Here is a 16111-nt window from a genome sequence, read left to right on the forward strand (position 1 = left end):
GATTTAGCACGGGGTAGTCAACGTGCAGTCTGCGAGCTGCGGGAGGGGCCCATCACTCCAGGAGATCTCCATAAGCACTCCCCCAAATTTTAATTTTTAAAAAGTGTAGCTCAGGAAGCCCCTTTGGTTTGCTCAGAAAGCCTTCCCTCCAGGGAGTGTTGGAATTGATTGTGCAAAGTTGGGGGGCATGCGCTAGGAAACGCCCCCCAACCTCAATTGCCATTTAGAAAAAAACAAATTTGGCCCCAGAAGACATGAAGGGGCCTTACCAAATTGGGGGGAAAGCTTTTAAAGAAAAACCTTTGATAGGGCACAGAGAGTGGGTGCATTGCCCCAATCCCAGGTCCAGGGTTTATGTATTCAGCTGTCAGTTCCTCTGGACGTTCCCCACCCTGGTTTAACACAGTGTTTGAATTTAGCCAGCCTATGGCCTCCAAGTCATCTGACATGGCCTTAACGTGAGGCGGGCAACTTGGATTCCATGAGCTGCATTTCAGCCACCCTTCCCAGAGTCTCGTCCTCCCAGCACCCCAAGGCACAAAAGGTTGGCTCAAAAAAAAACCTCTGTATCCCCTTTAAGGGGCATTATGGCAAAGTTGCCCCAGTTCTCCAGCCCCCCCCTTTTTTTAATTTGGCAACCATAGGTCAAAAGGGCCTTCTTTCATTTTTTTTTTTAAAAAGTCATTTTGGTAAGACATGGCAGGTCACAGGAAGAGGTGCAAAGATGGGGGGGGGGGGGTGGCTCCAGACTTTTGGAGGTTTCTCACGCCTCCTTGATCAACATGACCAGAAAGGCACGAATTTCAATACCTCCAACTCATGTAGCTTATTCTGAAGGCAGGTAGCATCCTTTACATTCCCAGTTAAAGCAGAGCTACTCTTCTCTCTGATGCTGCTTAAGTGAAGCTTCAGGTTACGTTTTGCTGTATCGTAACTAAGAAAAAAGAATTTAAGAAAATTAAACATATTTATTTAATAAAATAATATTAAATGCTAACAAACAGGGACAAAACACAATTTTAGCATGAAATTATAACAATGAGCTTTGCAGGATAGGATGCAATAAGAGAGAGAACTATGAGATCATTTTCATATACAATACAATACAGTGGTACCTCGCAAGATGACGAATCTGCATAACGATGACTTTTTGCGATCACTATAGCGATTCACAAAATAGTCATTCCAATGGGGGATTTTCGCTGGACGTTGATTAAGTCCATGCTTTGCGAACCATTTGTTCACAAGACGACTTTTACAGCTGATCGTCGGCTTCGCAAAATGGCTGCCCTATGTCTTCTGGACCCATGCTTCGCAGGACAGCCATTTTTACAGCTGATCGGTGCTCGCAAAATGGTTTCCCTATGGGTGATGAGGTATTTTCCCCATTGGAATGCATTAAACTGGTTTTCAATGCATTCCAATGGGGAAACAGATTTCACATGACAACGATTTCGCTAAACAGCTATTTCAATGGGACGGATTATCGTCATCATGCGGGGCACCACTGTATATGTATATGCCTGGAGAGTTTAAGTCCTTCCATGTTCTTCCTTTACAGTGACAGCTTGATAGTCTTGAGGGTTGGCATTTCATTGTTTCTGATGAGAACTGGAGCATCTGAAGAGGAGTTAGGCCACCATATCCTTCCGTGTTGTTCAGCAATCAATTTTTTTTAAAAAAATCCCTGCTTCTTCTAACACCTTTCAGCCAAAATCTTTTGCCTACTTACACTGGCAGAATACAAATGGGATACATTTCTGAAGCAAATTGCTGCAAGTTAAGAAATCACTGTAGACATTATCTGTTGTGTAGTCACACACAACTCAGTATACAAAATATAATATCTACAGTGATTTCTTAACTTGAGGCCATTTGCTTCCAAAAGGCAGCATAGCTGCCTAAGAGGATTTCAGAAATTATACCTACAGTTTAAGACAACACAGGCTTTTTAGGTGTTTAGGACTGTGCTTGCATCGCTTATCTATAATCTATCCCAACACAGCTTCCCAGTCTCTTTCTCCTGCTCTCTCAGGCACTGAGAGACACAACAGGCTTACAGTGGCCCAAGAATACCCAGAAAACATTTCTGGAATGTGGTGGGAGGCACTGCCATTTGTTTCACTAACAAGTGAAGATCCACCTCCAGATTTTAGCATCTTCTAAATGTTGGTACCCTATGGGAAAATGTGTTGCCCTGCCTTAGTTATAGCTCTCCTAAAATGCTTCACTCCATCTACTTAGAGCAAGTCATTCTGAAGTCTGGATCATTCAGACGAAACATGTATGTCTGGCATACGAAAATGCACTTTCTAGTACTTTTCCCCCTTAATTCACAAAGACAAAGCACACTGGAAGCCAGTGAGTCAAACAAGACATGGATGAGCAAAAATTCCATTTCACTGAAGATAACTCAATACTACCAATTTGATTCTAATGCTTAACCTTTATCTCTTGCCACTTTCATGTTCTAGATCAAAAGTTACCTCTTTTTTAAGTTCTCTAAAGGCAAGTCTTCGTCTCTTCCAGTCTTCTCTGAGTGATCCCCACCATTCTGAAATTTCTTTTCTAGTTCCAAATGTACATGAGAAACCTCTCTAGAGTCCTGGGGGGGGGGGGAGAGAAAGAGAAAATAAAAAGCCATGTGAACAATTAAAAATAAACAGCAACTATGTGTAACCAAATTAGAGAACATTTCACTGGGGAGAACTTCATGTGGGTTTTTTTGCCTCAGGCAGCAAAATGTCTTGGATCATCTTCGTCATGGGCTAGATGTCTTACCTTTTCAGCAGAAAGGCCATCATGGTGATTCAAAGAAGACATCTTCTCTCTGTTGGGGGATGCAAGCAACAAACCTCTGGATTTTAGAAGAAATAACATCATTCAGAAGAATGCAAAGGAATGAAACTGAAATTGCACAATAAGTAGATTTGCTATCTTAAGGTCCTAAAACACGGAATGTTGAATCAAGTTTTCCAGATTTCAGGTTGCCAAATGGTACTTCTCGACTTCTCAAATTAAAAGTCAACACAAGTTTTGTTATCTTCCAAAACAGTTTCTTTTCTCCGGCCATATTATACATGATGTTCAGTCACATCGTTCCTTCTATTCTTTTGTCCAACAATGATCAAAATCTCATTATTATTTACTCCCACCGGTATGACATAATTGGTGAAAATCCTAGCAGCAAACTCTTGCAATTTAAGAAGTTAATCACACCAAAACATATTCCAAGTTCTGTTCTACTTTCATTCTTCTGACCTCTAGTTGAAAGAGGTGGAAGAAATGCATGGGAAGGTTGCAATCAGAGCTTAGCAACGTTATTTTCCACAATAACCAGCCATGCCGGTTGTGAGATTCCGAAAAAGAAACTTTGCATTAGATCTGAAAAAGAGTTACTTAAACCAAAACATCATCTTACGGATTGTGTCACTGTTCATCCATCCAATGTTAGTTTCATTTGGGCATTCCCGGATCTAAATATCTTCACATGTAAGCAAGCAACGGTCATCTAAAGAAGTTAGTCTTTCTTCTCTATCAGAGATTAGGAAAGTTAGTTGTTGTGGGTTTTTCGGGCTCTTTGGCCGTGTTCTGAAGGTTGTTCTTCCTGACGTTTCACCAGTCTCTGTGGCCGGCATCTTCAGAGGATAGCACTGTGTGCCTCTGAAGATGCCGGCCACAGAGACTGGCGAAACGTTAGGGAGAACAACCTTCAGAACACGGCCAAAGAGCCCGAAAAACCCACAACAACCATCAGATCCTGGCCATGAAAACCTTCGAGAATACATTAGAAAAGTTACTTTACAATAATTCTAGGAAAAATACAATAATTCTAGGAAAGAAGGAAGACACAGTGGTGCCTCACTAAATAGTTACCCCGCATGAGTTTTTTCGTTAGACATTGACTTTTTGCTATTGCAAAACAGTGATTTCTATGGGGGAATTTCGCTGGACAATGTTTGGTCCCTGCTTCGCAAACCAATTTTCGCTAGACAACGATTTTGACAGCTCCCTCTGTGCTCGCAAACAGGTGTTTTCGGGACCTAAGCTTCGCAAGACAGCGATTTAAACAGCTGATCGGCGGTTCGCAAGGTGGCTTTCCTATGGCCGATCTTCGCTAGACAATGATGATTCTTCCCCATTGGAAAGCATTAAACAGGTATCAATGCATTCCAATGGGGAAATGTGTTTCGCTAGACGATGATTTCGCGAAACAGCGATTTCAGTGGAACGGATTATCATCGTTTAGCGAGGCACCACTGTAGTAGGAACCTAACATGAGATGGATTGACTCAATAAAGGATCCCCTGGCCGTCAGACTGCAAGACCTGATCAGGTTAGCTAATGAAAGACCATTAATTGTAAGGTTGCCATAAGGTGGAAGTGACCTGATGAGACACAGGATGCACACATGAAACAGCATCACGTTGCCTACTGAAAATACATACCCCGTCTTAGGAGAATGGCCGTGACTAGTCTTAGCCGCCAGAGCGTAATAAACAGCCGTCGCCCGTTTCTGCAGCTCTTCTTTCTTCTGTTCATATTCGGCAATGGGTATTTTTATTTCACTCTTCTCGCTCATTGTTTTAATGGCTTTTATGCAAGTGTTCAGCTCACCCAGGCTCCCTTGGTGAGAAAACGTAGCCTAGGAGGATACAGGAAGACAACAGTGCCCATGTTGCTTACATGAAATGATTCTTAGCAGAACAAATTTGAGAAGAAAAGACAACATCTTCTTGGAAAGTACCTCATGTTCCTCAAGGAGTCCCTTGGTTTTCCCTGCACTGAGCAATTTCTTCTCTTTATTTATTTGCTTGTTGAGTTTTGAAAAAATCTTATTCATTTTCCCTCTTTCGACTTCCATTTTCAACTGAATATAGGATAGGATTTCTTGGTGAACCTCCTGCAAAACATGGGGGGGGGGAACATAAAGCAATCTTGGTCACTGACAAAACTCACCACTTAAGCGGAACTTGACGATGGACCTGGACAGGAATTCTTTTTATTTATTTTGTTCATTTTATTTTCATTTCTGTGCTGTCTTTCTCCCAGTCAAGGGACCTAAGGCAGCTCATGTATTACAAAATCTTGCTTTTGGGAATAGCCACAAGATCTGGAAACATCATGGGATGAGAGCCACGTCCCCTCCGTGCACCACCACCAGCATATGAAACTGCCTTATATTGAGTCTTGTTGTTGTTTAGTTGTTAAGCCGTGTCCAACTCTATGTGACCCCATGGATCAGAACACGACAGGCCCTCCTGTCTTACATTGCCTCCCGGAGTTGGCTCAAATTCATGTTGGTAGCTTCAATGACATTGAGTCTTGGCCCACCTCAAATTCTTTGCTAGTTAGCTCTAATGTACCCAGAATTCTAAGCAGTCCACCAGATCAGATTTTTTTTTCCAGCATCAAAACACAGGGGTTAAGTATCATCCAACTGCTGTAAACTGTATAGTGCAAAATGTAGGAGATGGTGTTTTGGCCATAAAACAAATTCACAAACTGTTCTGGTGACACTTTTCTAAGCAAAATTATCCCTGCAAGTTTTTGAGATTTTAAAAAAATATGTATTTTCAGGCATGATATTATGGGAATGAGGGATGGTATCATGAAATGTGGAATGTGGCTATTAATGATAAATCATCCTGTGAATTGAAAGTTAGAAATAGATTATTGAAAGAAAATAGCTTTAATGAGATTTGGAATGCCTTTTTAGTAAACGTATTTACTAAACATGTATTTAGTAAACGTAAGACACACGAGTCAATATATTTTTGGAAAGAGATGGATCACATGATATAAATTAAAATAGGGTTACAGTTTAAAATGAGGACATAAAAATCCCAAGGGTGGTGAGTAATACTGTACGCTTGAGTTATTAATTTATTTCGTTCTCCTTTTTTGTTATTTGTTTTTATTTTTATTATTATTTCTTATTTTGTTTATTGCTTAAACTATTTTATGATCAAATCATTCACATTTCAAAATTCTTTTTAATTTTTTTTTTAATTAATTGCTTTCCCAAACAGACTGGCTCAGATACGCTTCCGACAATCACACATAACAAGAAAGCACTTGAATGGCTTCTATCTGATAAAAACGCCACTCTGTACGGCAGGTACATTTTCTCACCTCCCATCTGTCACGCACACCTCTGCTCTTTTCCTCCACCGCTGCCTTTTCGTGGGCCGACGAAATATCTTTCAATTGTTCTGCTGCTTTCAAAAACTCACCGAGGATGCTGGTATCTAAGATGCTAAAAGCTTCCTGGAAGAAAGTGGCATAAAATTAGGGAATAATAATCAAAGACCTGCCTAAACATTGATGAATGCCTAGAAGCTACAAGGGTCCTCACCATGCTGGCAGTACTGAAAAGCAAGGCATGGGATACAGAAGGATAAGGAAAGAACAGCTTTTTAAGAAGCATTTCCCAATCATCAGAGGAGGTCCCATTACCAACACAGGCATGACTGATGGGGGACACAAGAGATGGCCTTCTCTATGCCTGCTCCCAGGTTACTGACTGCTCTCTCTCATCCCTCATCTGGCTAAAATAAGCATTTATTCAATTTCTATACCACCCAGTTAGAGGGAGGCATTACTCCAGGTGGCTAACAATGAGATAATATAACAATAATAAAGGGAAGATAATAAAGCAAATCCAATCAATAAAGATAAAATAAAGCCGTCAGTATCAGATAATAGATGGGAGGGCAGACACAATTTGCAAGTCATCATGAAGGGATGCTCTGAAAAGCTTCAGTAAAGAGCATCATCGTCAAAAGTCTCTTGATAGGGGAGAGGGAGGGGGCCAGGCGCAGCTTGGCTGGACGCCCATTCCAAAGGAAGGGGGCCACATCTGAGAAGGCCCTTTAAAAAGTTTGTGTTTTCAATAGCAGTCTGTTTTAATATCCATCACTCCATGCCCTACAGTAGGATTATGGATATGTAACTCTGTTTAACATGAATTCTCAGAGCTAATTTTTGAATTTTGTCACATTTTACACTCCTTTTTTAAGCTTTCAGACACCCTCCTTTCTGTTTTCTCTTTCTATGAGATGGCCATGGCAGTTGCATAGCAATTGGTTTAACTTGCCTCATATTTTGAAATTGGTTCCTCAGGGTTGTTCTCTGAGCCAAGGAGTTGCAAAGCTCTTAAAACAGATGCTTCAAGCTTTTTGTGAGCCTCTTCAAAGTTTTGTTTGACTGCTGGTTTCCACAGGACTTGCTCTGGTGTAAGCGAATCGCTGCAAAGATTGCCTGAGAAATTCTAGGAAGCAAAAGGTCAAGAAAACAGCAACATGTTTCTGTCAGAAAATACATGTTTTCAGTAAAACTCCCCCCCCCGGAGATAAAACGGATGGAGTGGCTTATGCTTTCAACTATAAAGTCCAACATTTTTCTACTGATTTATTTCCGGCAGTAGGTGAACCCAACCCCAAAACAACTGACAAATGAAGATTTGCTTCCTTCTTATTGAAGACAAACTCCGAAAATTATAGAAAGTTTCTGTTGAACCCCTACCAAAATAAAACAAAGGGCAAGCAGAATGTAGTTGCTGGTGCAGAATTCAAGCACATAACCAAACACCTGATGTGGGGCATTCATTGCCCCCCCCAATCAGGATAAGTATAGAAAATAAAGTAATATCTGTGAGAATACATCTGTTCAACCCTGATCACCACAATCACCCTGATCACCACAATCACCCAATCTCCTGAAAAGGACAAAAACTAATCCCACAGTTACAAATACTCAACTATCCCACACACTACACCAGAACACAGACAGAGTTCTAACTCCTGTCCTCTGAAGATGCTGGCCACAGAGACTAGTGAAATGTTAAGAAGCAAAATCTCAAGAACACGGCCAAACAGCCTTAAAAAACTACTACAAACACTGGATCCCAGCCGTGAAAGCCTTCGAGAATACGGTAAACATATACCTTTTGAGAACATGTTTGTAAATATAAAATGAAGTAGAAACAGATTAAATTCTTCGAAAATCTCCATTTTATGATATTGTGCTTCTGTACCCACAATCCAAATTGCCAGGAAATAGCCTGATATTGCTGCACAATATTGTGCCCACTTTGCCAGCAGGAAAAAAGGAAGCCAAGCTTTACATAGCAGAGAGCAGACTGAATGTTGCCAACACCAACGGCAGGAGTCAAGATGATCTATTCTACAGGATGCCCTCTTGTGCTCACTCCCATTCACAAAGTGACATCAAACAAGGGAAAAGAAGCTGACTCCCTTTTTCATCAGTGAACCGTTTCTCGCCCAAACAGAAAGCAATTGTCAGGGCTGCTTTTTAACAAGTGTGAAAACAGTGGGTTTTTTTGGATAAACCGATAGCTGCTATGGGCTCCAAGAAGAAACAATGAATTGCAACCTGAATGAACGAACGAATAATACACCTTGTATGTAAAGTGTTTCATGTGAACAGAACTGATTAACCATGTGCGCTGGCCCAGTTACTGAACCTTTATTGGTCTGAATCAGAAGGAAACAAGAATTTTGTTTGCAGCTGACCTTGAACTGAAGCAAACGAGGTGTGATAATGTCATGGGAAGCCCACTCAATAGCTACAGCCAAAAAAACTGATCTCTTATCCAGTCCAGTCTCCTGCATCTCACAGGGGCCAGTCAGGTGCTTCCTGAGAGGCCAGACCATCACAGGTCCAGCACAGTAACCCTTTTCCACCCCTGGCCCCTAGCAACTGCTAATTTAGAAGTCTATCAGATGGGGTGTAAGGCATCATGACTCAAGAGCGGTGAATGTTAGCAACCACACGGTATATGTCCCATGGAAATAAGTCTGCTGAGACCAGAGGCAAGGCTGGCCTGCTCAAGGGAAGAGCATGACACCACTCTTCCCCTTCCCTCCATGCACAGTCTTTACACATACAGGCATCTGAAGCACTGAGACGTTAAAATGCAAAGGGGAGGGACCCAGATCTGACACACTGAAAGAGCTCACGTGGTGGAACGCCTATAAAATAAGCAAATTCTTTACCACTGGAGTCTCAAGAGGCTCTTCTGGGACATTCACCAGATGACCGAGTGTGGCCGGTTTGGCTTTTGTAGGAGAGTCCACATCTCTGTTGTCCTCTGTTGCCACGTTCATTTCCTCCTCTTGCTTTCTATGCATCCTCATCTCCTAGAAATACCAAATAACCTGTGTTATCAACTTCCTGTTGCTCACTCTGCTCAGGGAACTCTTGTGTTCTTGTTTATTTATTTGTGAGAGGCCCCCCTAGAGTTCCTCTAAAAATCTGATTCTACGGATCGAGGCCTTAAAAGAGATCACAGATTTCTCTCCAATGACAGGGTGTACATCAGCAGAAGAGGGCCACAACTATTTTCTGTGAAAAGTCGCTGTGATGACACACTTTTTGCACCTCATGAGATGTGTGGGAGTCCACCCAAAGAAACAAAGGAGGAGGGTAACGTATCTGTGACGACTCACAAACTGTGTCTTCTTTATGAGCTTCGCCCATTTTCTGTTCAGCTTTTTCAGTTCTCCAGAAATGGTGGCCCCAACTTCCTCAGTGCTGGATTCAATCAAAAAGTTTCCCGCTTCATTTAAAGAGCCGTGCCGAGAGTTCCAGGCTGCTAGTGCAGCTGTGGAGAGCTGTGGGGCCAGAGTAGAATACGCTTACAGTTATTATTTGTTGTTCTCGTTACATGCCATCAAATCATCTCCAACCTATGGAGACCCTATGAATGAGTCGCCTAGAACGCCCTGTCCTCAACGCACTTCTCAGCTCTCGTCAACTCAAAGTTGCAGCTTTATTTATGGAGTCAATCCATCTCACGTTTGGTCTTCCCCTTATCCTTCTTCCTTCAAATTTTTTTAGGATGGTTATTAGGCATACCCTTGTTTATATGACACAGCCCCCATTTTGGAACTTCCCAGAAATACAGCGGTGCCTCGCTTGACGAGGATAATCTGTTCCAGCAAAATCGCTGTTAAGCGATATCCTCATCAAGTGAAATAAAAAATCCCACTGAAATGCATTGAAAACACGTTCAATGCATTCCAATGGGCTGAATAACTCACCGTCAAGCGAAGATCCTCCATAAGGCGGACATTTTCTGCTCCCTGTCTTGCGAAAAAGCCTTCCTAAACAAAGCGGGGAGCCATTTTGTACACCTGGTGGCCATTTTGAAACCCAACGATCAGCTGTTTTTCATCGTCGTAATGTGAAGAATCGGTTCCCAAAGCAGGGAATCAATCCTCGCAAAGCAAAAAAAACCCATTCAAACATCGTTTTGCGATTGCAAAAACCTCATCGTGAAGCGGATTCGTCGTCAAGCAGGGTAAGCGTTAAGCGGGGCACCACTGTACATAAATCTTTTCGGATTTTTTTTTTTGAATTTCTATATTTCTTCTTCAAATGAAGACTCCTGTAGGAGTGAAAAGCTGGTGCCTTTCTGTCCTATTTTAGCAGTCTAATTAAAAAAAAACCTGTCTTTGGTATAACACCTTTGCAGCCTACAAATAAATTGTGGGAAAAGGGTTTTAACAAAGGAGTTGAAATGCAAATTTACCTTTTTAGGATGTTCCTTTCGCATCTCATCCAGCCATGCCTTTAACAAGACATACTTCTCGGTGTAGGTGGTCCAGGCTGACAGATTTTTCCGCAGGGTTTCATTCACATTGTAAATGTACTCTTTGCACCTGGAAACCTGAGATTCTACCACCTTAAACAGTTTGTTTGCATCCTCGGGATTAACTCCTAGAATATTAGATAATGTTATTATTATGAGATATGTGAAGAGGAGACAAAAGAATCCTTGTAGGAGAGAGGGAGGGAACAGGATCCTAGCCTCTCAATTCAGAAAGCCTGGATAGCCGGGGCAATAATCACCCTGGGTTAAAAATTCTGGATGCTGAATGCCAGGTCAGTAAAAGGGAAAACCTGATCCTGGAGGAAGGAGCATGCTGAGATGGCCTGTATTACAGAGACCTGGCCGGATGAAGCTTGGGGAGTTAAATCTCTCCCAGCTTTGCCCACCTGGGTTTTCTGTGCAACAGCAGGCAAGACCTGGGGGGCAAGGAGGTGGAACTGCAGTAGTCTATCATGATTCCATCTCCTTCACCAGGTGCCTTGTCCCCAGTTTTCTGGGCTCGGGGGTGTATAAGTAAGGTGGGCACCCAGAACAGAATAGGGATTCTGTTGGTGTACCGTCCACCCTGCCACTCAAAAGTCTTCCTTCCTGAGCTGACTGAGTTGGTACTGGAGATGATATTGGAGTCCTCTAGGCTGATAGTACTGGGGGGCATCAATGTCCATGCTGAGACCAACTTATCTGGGCCGCCTCTCTGGGATGGGGTTCAGAGGCACTGTTTGACAGTGGCTCCAGTTTCTTCCTGGAGGGGAGAACTCAGAAGGTGGTGCTGGGTGACTCCTGCTCAACGCCCCGGCCATTGGCCTGTGGCGTTCCTCAGGGTTCTGCTTGGTCACCCATGCTTTTCAACATCTACATGAAACCATTGGGAGAGGTTGTCCAGAGTTTTGGGGTTTGGTGTCACCACTATGCGGATGACACCCAACTCTATCTCTCCTTTCCACCTAAGTACAGGGAAGCTGTCTTGACTCTAAACCAGTGCCTGGCATCAGTAATGGGTTGGATGAGGGCAAACAAACTAATCCAGACAAGACAGAGGTGATCTTGGTTATTCGGAAGGGAGATGACGGAATAGGGATACTACCTGTGCTGAATGGGGTTACACTCCCCCTGAAAACTCAAGTCTGCAGCTTGGGTGTACTCCTGAATTCATCCCTAAGCTTGGATGCCCAGGTCTCAGCGCTGGCCAGGATTGCATTGGCACAGCTAAAGCTGGTGCGCCAGCTGTGCCCGTTCCTTGAGATGTCGGATCTGGCCACAGTGACATGTGCCTTAGTTACATCCTGTTTGGATTACTGTAATGCACTCTACGTGGGGCTGCATTTGAAGATGGTTCAGAAACTTCAGCGGGTGCAAAACTCTGCAGCCAGACGACTGACTGGGGTCAGCTGCAGGGAGCATATAACGCACCTGTTACAAGAACTGCACCGGCTACCAGTCCGTTTCCGAGCCCAGTTCAAAGTGCTGGTCATTACCTATAAAGCCCTATACAGTACAGCTTGGGTCCAGGCTACCTGAAGGGCCGTATCTCCCTATAGCGGCTTGACAGAGAACCACTAAAGAACTGGCAGAGGTGAGGCCAGGGGAATACTTTGAAGGATTCCCCATTAAGCTGTTTCATTCTTCTGCAAAGTGGGATTTTTCAAACCTACTGATGTGCCCTTGCAGTGTTTAGGTAGTGTGGTTTCAGCTGCATAAGTGGCATTCATGGATGGAACACAAACTCGCCAATGGATGGCACCTTTTCAGTCTGCAGGTTGGAGCTCAGCTGAAGGCCTTCTCTTCCTGATTTTCCACCCCCAAAAAACTAGCAAGCTAAGGAGAATTTCTCCTTGATCCACGAAATTTCTTGGGGTGAGCTAGGAGAGAAGAGAATTCAGTCCTGTGAGCCTTCCTGCGTTGTCTGAAAACGACACAGACTTGACTGGAGTTTGTCACTACAGTAACAATTAGGGCCGTAATCAGGGGAACAATGACAGCATGAAATAAAAGTATTGTTACGCTTATGATCAACTACTTACCCAAATCAGAAGTGCTGACAATTTTATTCTTCTTTTTCTCACATATGTTCAATGCAGTTTCTAGCTGACTAAGAAATCTTTTTTCTTCTATAAAATCCTGCCAACATGTCAAAAAAGAGAGAGAAGGTTTTACAATATTTACCGGTACAGAAATCTGAAGAAAATTCAGTGTGGAATTTACAAAACAAATCAAAACAGATCTACTAGGAAGCAGGTGCAAAACATAACATAGCAGCAACTCCTTGGGGTTTCAGTTTAAGGTGTTTCCCACCTGTATAGGGAGAGATGTATATGACTCACAGGATGAAAAGCATATGCTCTACCTCTGAGCTACAGCCCTCCTGCATACCAGTCATGCTGACCCAGATAAGAGTCCCAGAGGGAGAATAAACAAATAAACTAGGAACCAACCCTTCTCGGTGGTTGCTTTTTGACTTTGGAATCAACTCCCTTCAGCAATTTGCCCACCCCCATCAACGTTTAAGAAGCTTTAAAAACCTGGCTCTTTCTACAGGCCTTTTCTTCCAATCCATCAATGGAACCCAGTGAAAGAACCATCAAGATTATAATACAGTGGTGCCTCGCATAACAAGTGCCTCACACAACGATGAATTCACACAACGATGCCTTTTTCTGTTAAATTTGCTGCCTCACACAGCGATGTTTCCTATGGGGGATTTTCACACAACGATCTCCCTTTTCGCTCCTGTAAAAGTGTCTTACAATGTTTGGATGCTGTTTTAAATGATTGCAATGGTTAGTCCACCTCCTGAAACCTATGCAAACTGATTTTGGTGTTGTTCTGACACTTCGTTAATTTATGATGATTTTTTGTTTTTTCCATTGGAAACCATTGGATGGTCTGTCTAATGGTTTCCAATGGAAAAAACAAAAAATCATCATAAATTAACGAAGTGTCAGAACAACACCAAAATCAGGTTTCAGGAGGTGGACTAACCATTGCAGTCATTTAAAACAGCGTCCAAACATTGTAAGACACTTTTACAGGAGCGAAAAAGGACTTCGCAAAGGCATTGAAATGTATTGAGTCGGCTTCAATACATTCCAATATAGGAAACATTGTTTCACTCAACGATGTTTCCTATGGGGATTTTCACTGAACGATGGCAATCCGTTCCAATTGGATTAACCGGTTTTCAATGCATTCCTATGAGAAATGGTGTTTCACAGAACGATGTTTCACACAACGTTGATTTTTTTGGAACCAATTAACATCGTTGTGTGAGGCACCACTGTATGGCCAATTTAAATGTTTAAATACTATATGTGTTTTATTATGTCTTATTATGTTGTATTTGGTTTTATACTACTGCTGATGTTTGTTGGTTTATTGTGCAGGTTTAGATGTTCTAGTTATCTGTAATGTACATACATACATAATACATACATACATACACACATACATACATACATACACACACACACACACACACACACACACACACACACACACACACACACACACACACACACACACACACACACATAAAACTGTGAGACCTCTTCAACCCAGCAGCAATACTGTACACCACAGGGGAGGATTTTTGCTGATCAATAACCTGCCTTTCGTGGTGGTTTGCCCACCATGATGGATCTGAACACCAGCTGCACCAAACAAGAGTAGAAGAGGGCTACTGTTCTTGTGTCCACCTTGTGGTCATCCCACTGGCATCAACAGAAACAGAACACTTGGATAGAGTTTGGACAATCCAGCAACACTCTATCCATGTCCAACTTACCACCCAAGTTCGACTTTTCAATAAGCTCCTCAAGAACAATAGAGAGTCCTGTGGCACCTTAAAAGACTAGCACTTTTATTTGGCATTGGCCTTCATGACATGGAGCCCTTTTTTTTCAGGTGCAAGCTTTTCAAGTTCACAAGGCATCCATCAACAAACATTCCTGACCGGAAACTACCACTGAAGGCATGTTTCCAGGCGGGACTTTGAATTCCTCAACAGCACTGCCTCATTTGCAAAATGCCAGGGTGAGGTGGGGGTGTTGCATCATTTCCTGCTCCTAAACCTTCTCTATTCTTCCATCGATTCTGTTATTTCTTTCTTCCACTCCACTAAGTAAAGCCATGTAGTATCTTTCAACACTTGAGCACTGTGTCCATCTGGAAGCATGCAAATTTGAAAGATAAAAAGAAGGAATTTGTTGAAAAAGAAGGGGAGAAGAATGAACGACAAGTATATCCACTGGGATGACGTTCATGGAAGCAGAAACCTAAGATCTAGCCCCGTCGATACAGTATGTAAGTTTTTGAAGGGTTTAAAATGTATTGAATACTTGATCTCAGATGAGATTATTAAAAACTTTGCAAGACTTTATGGACAATATGAAACAATTTTTTTAAAAAAATCTTCCCTTCTCCCTTCCTTTTGGAAAGGATTCAGGGCATATGACTGCTGCTAAGGACTAGAACTTAAAATGTGGAAATCCTGAGGGGAGAGAGGAAAATTACTGGGTGGTTCCCCCTATCCTTGTATTTATTATCTGCTGTTTTACAGTGACATCTGCTGGCTGTCTGATCTACTCTGAAAGCTGCTTAATTCAGTAATAACTGTGGCAGCCGCAGCTGATACTGAAAAAAAATTGGGCACAAGAATGCTCAGCAGCCAGGTCTGTATGTATGTATGTATGTATGTATGTATGTATGTATGTATGTATGTATGTATGTATGTATGTATGTATGTATGTATGTATGTATGTATGTATGTATGTATGCATGCATGCATGCATGCATGCATGCATGCATGCATGCATGCATGCATGCATTTATTTATTTATTTATTTATTTATTTATTTATTTATTTATTTATTTATTTATTTATTTATTTATTTATTTTTACTATTCATCAGACCTTGAAAAACCTGCTTTTCAGGACCACCACTGCCATAATCCCCAAGCTACCATGGTGCCATATGAGGTAGGAAATGATGGTAGCTGTATTCTGAAAGAGAGTAAGTTTCCCAGGCTCTACTGATCATACCATGCCAGTATACCCTGCCCATTATTATACCCCCATTACAAATTGGGGGGATGAGGCTGAGAGGAAGCCCCTTCTTAAGGCCACCGAACGGGTATGTGTTAGATGCAAGATCTGAGTAGGAGACGAAGGCCTGAGTCCCTCTCTTAGCCATGGTCCCATATAGCTAGCTGGGAGAAACCATAATGCTTACATGCCAATCCGACAGTAGAGATTTCACAGCCTCCTTCGTCCCAAGCTTGATCTGCCAGATATTCAGCCTGGATGTCAGCTCCTCCAAAACAGCCGTGCAGAACAGGTGGTAGTACTCCACAAGGACATTGAAATCTGCAAGCCGAATGTTGCTGAGCCTGGAAAGAGATGGAGCAGCCAGAACATGAGACAAAGCTGATGGGTAGGACCCTCCGAACTGTACACCACAGGCGGGAGGGAGGGTA

The 16111-nt window shown here is 42.4% G+C and overlaps 1 protein-coding gene across 2 annotated transcripts in view; it reads right to left on the reverse strand.

Annotated features, from left to right (window-relative positions):
• SYNE2 (spectrin repeat containing nuclear envelope protein 2) overlaps window positions 1–16111 on the reverse strand; it is a 294996-nt gene that overhangs the window by 198126 nt on the left and 80759 nt on the right. For both annotated transcript variants that reach the window (XM_078383714.1, XM_078383713.1), the window contains exons 14-25: window positions 15868–16024; window positions 12661–12757; window positions 10559–10746; window positions 9474–9638; window positions 9021–9164; window positions 7100–7273; window positions 6136–6270; window positions 4748–4903; window positions 4449–4645; window positions 2782–2857; window positions 2487–2605; window positions 811–934 (exon numbers count right to left, since the gene is read on the reverse strand). In XM_078383714.1, coding sequence (XP_078239840.1) covers window positions 811–934; window positions 2487–2605; window positions 2782–2857; window positions 4449–4645; window positions 4748–4903; window positions 6136–6270; window positions 7100–7273; window positions 9021–9164; window positions 9474–9638; window positions 10559–10746; window positions 12661–12757; window positions 15868–16024 — 1732 coding nt within the window. The remainder of the gene's footprint in view (window positions 1–810; window positions 935–2486; window positions 2606–2781; window positions 2858–4448; window positions 4646–4747; window positions 4904–6135; window positions 6271–7099; window positions 7274–9020; window positions 9165–9473; window positions 9639–10558; window positions 10747–12660; window positions 12758–15867; window positions 16025–16111) is intronic.

Source organism: Pogona vitticeps, chromosome 1, assembly GCF_051106095.1.
Source record: "Pogona vitticeps strain Pit_001003342236 chromosome 1, PviZW2.1, whole genome shotgun sequence".
Classification (NCBI taxonomy): domain Eukaryota; kingdom Metazoa; phylum Chordata; class Lepidosauria; order Squamata; family Agamidae; genus Pogona; species Pogona vitticeps.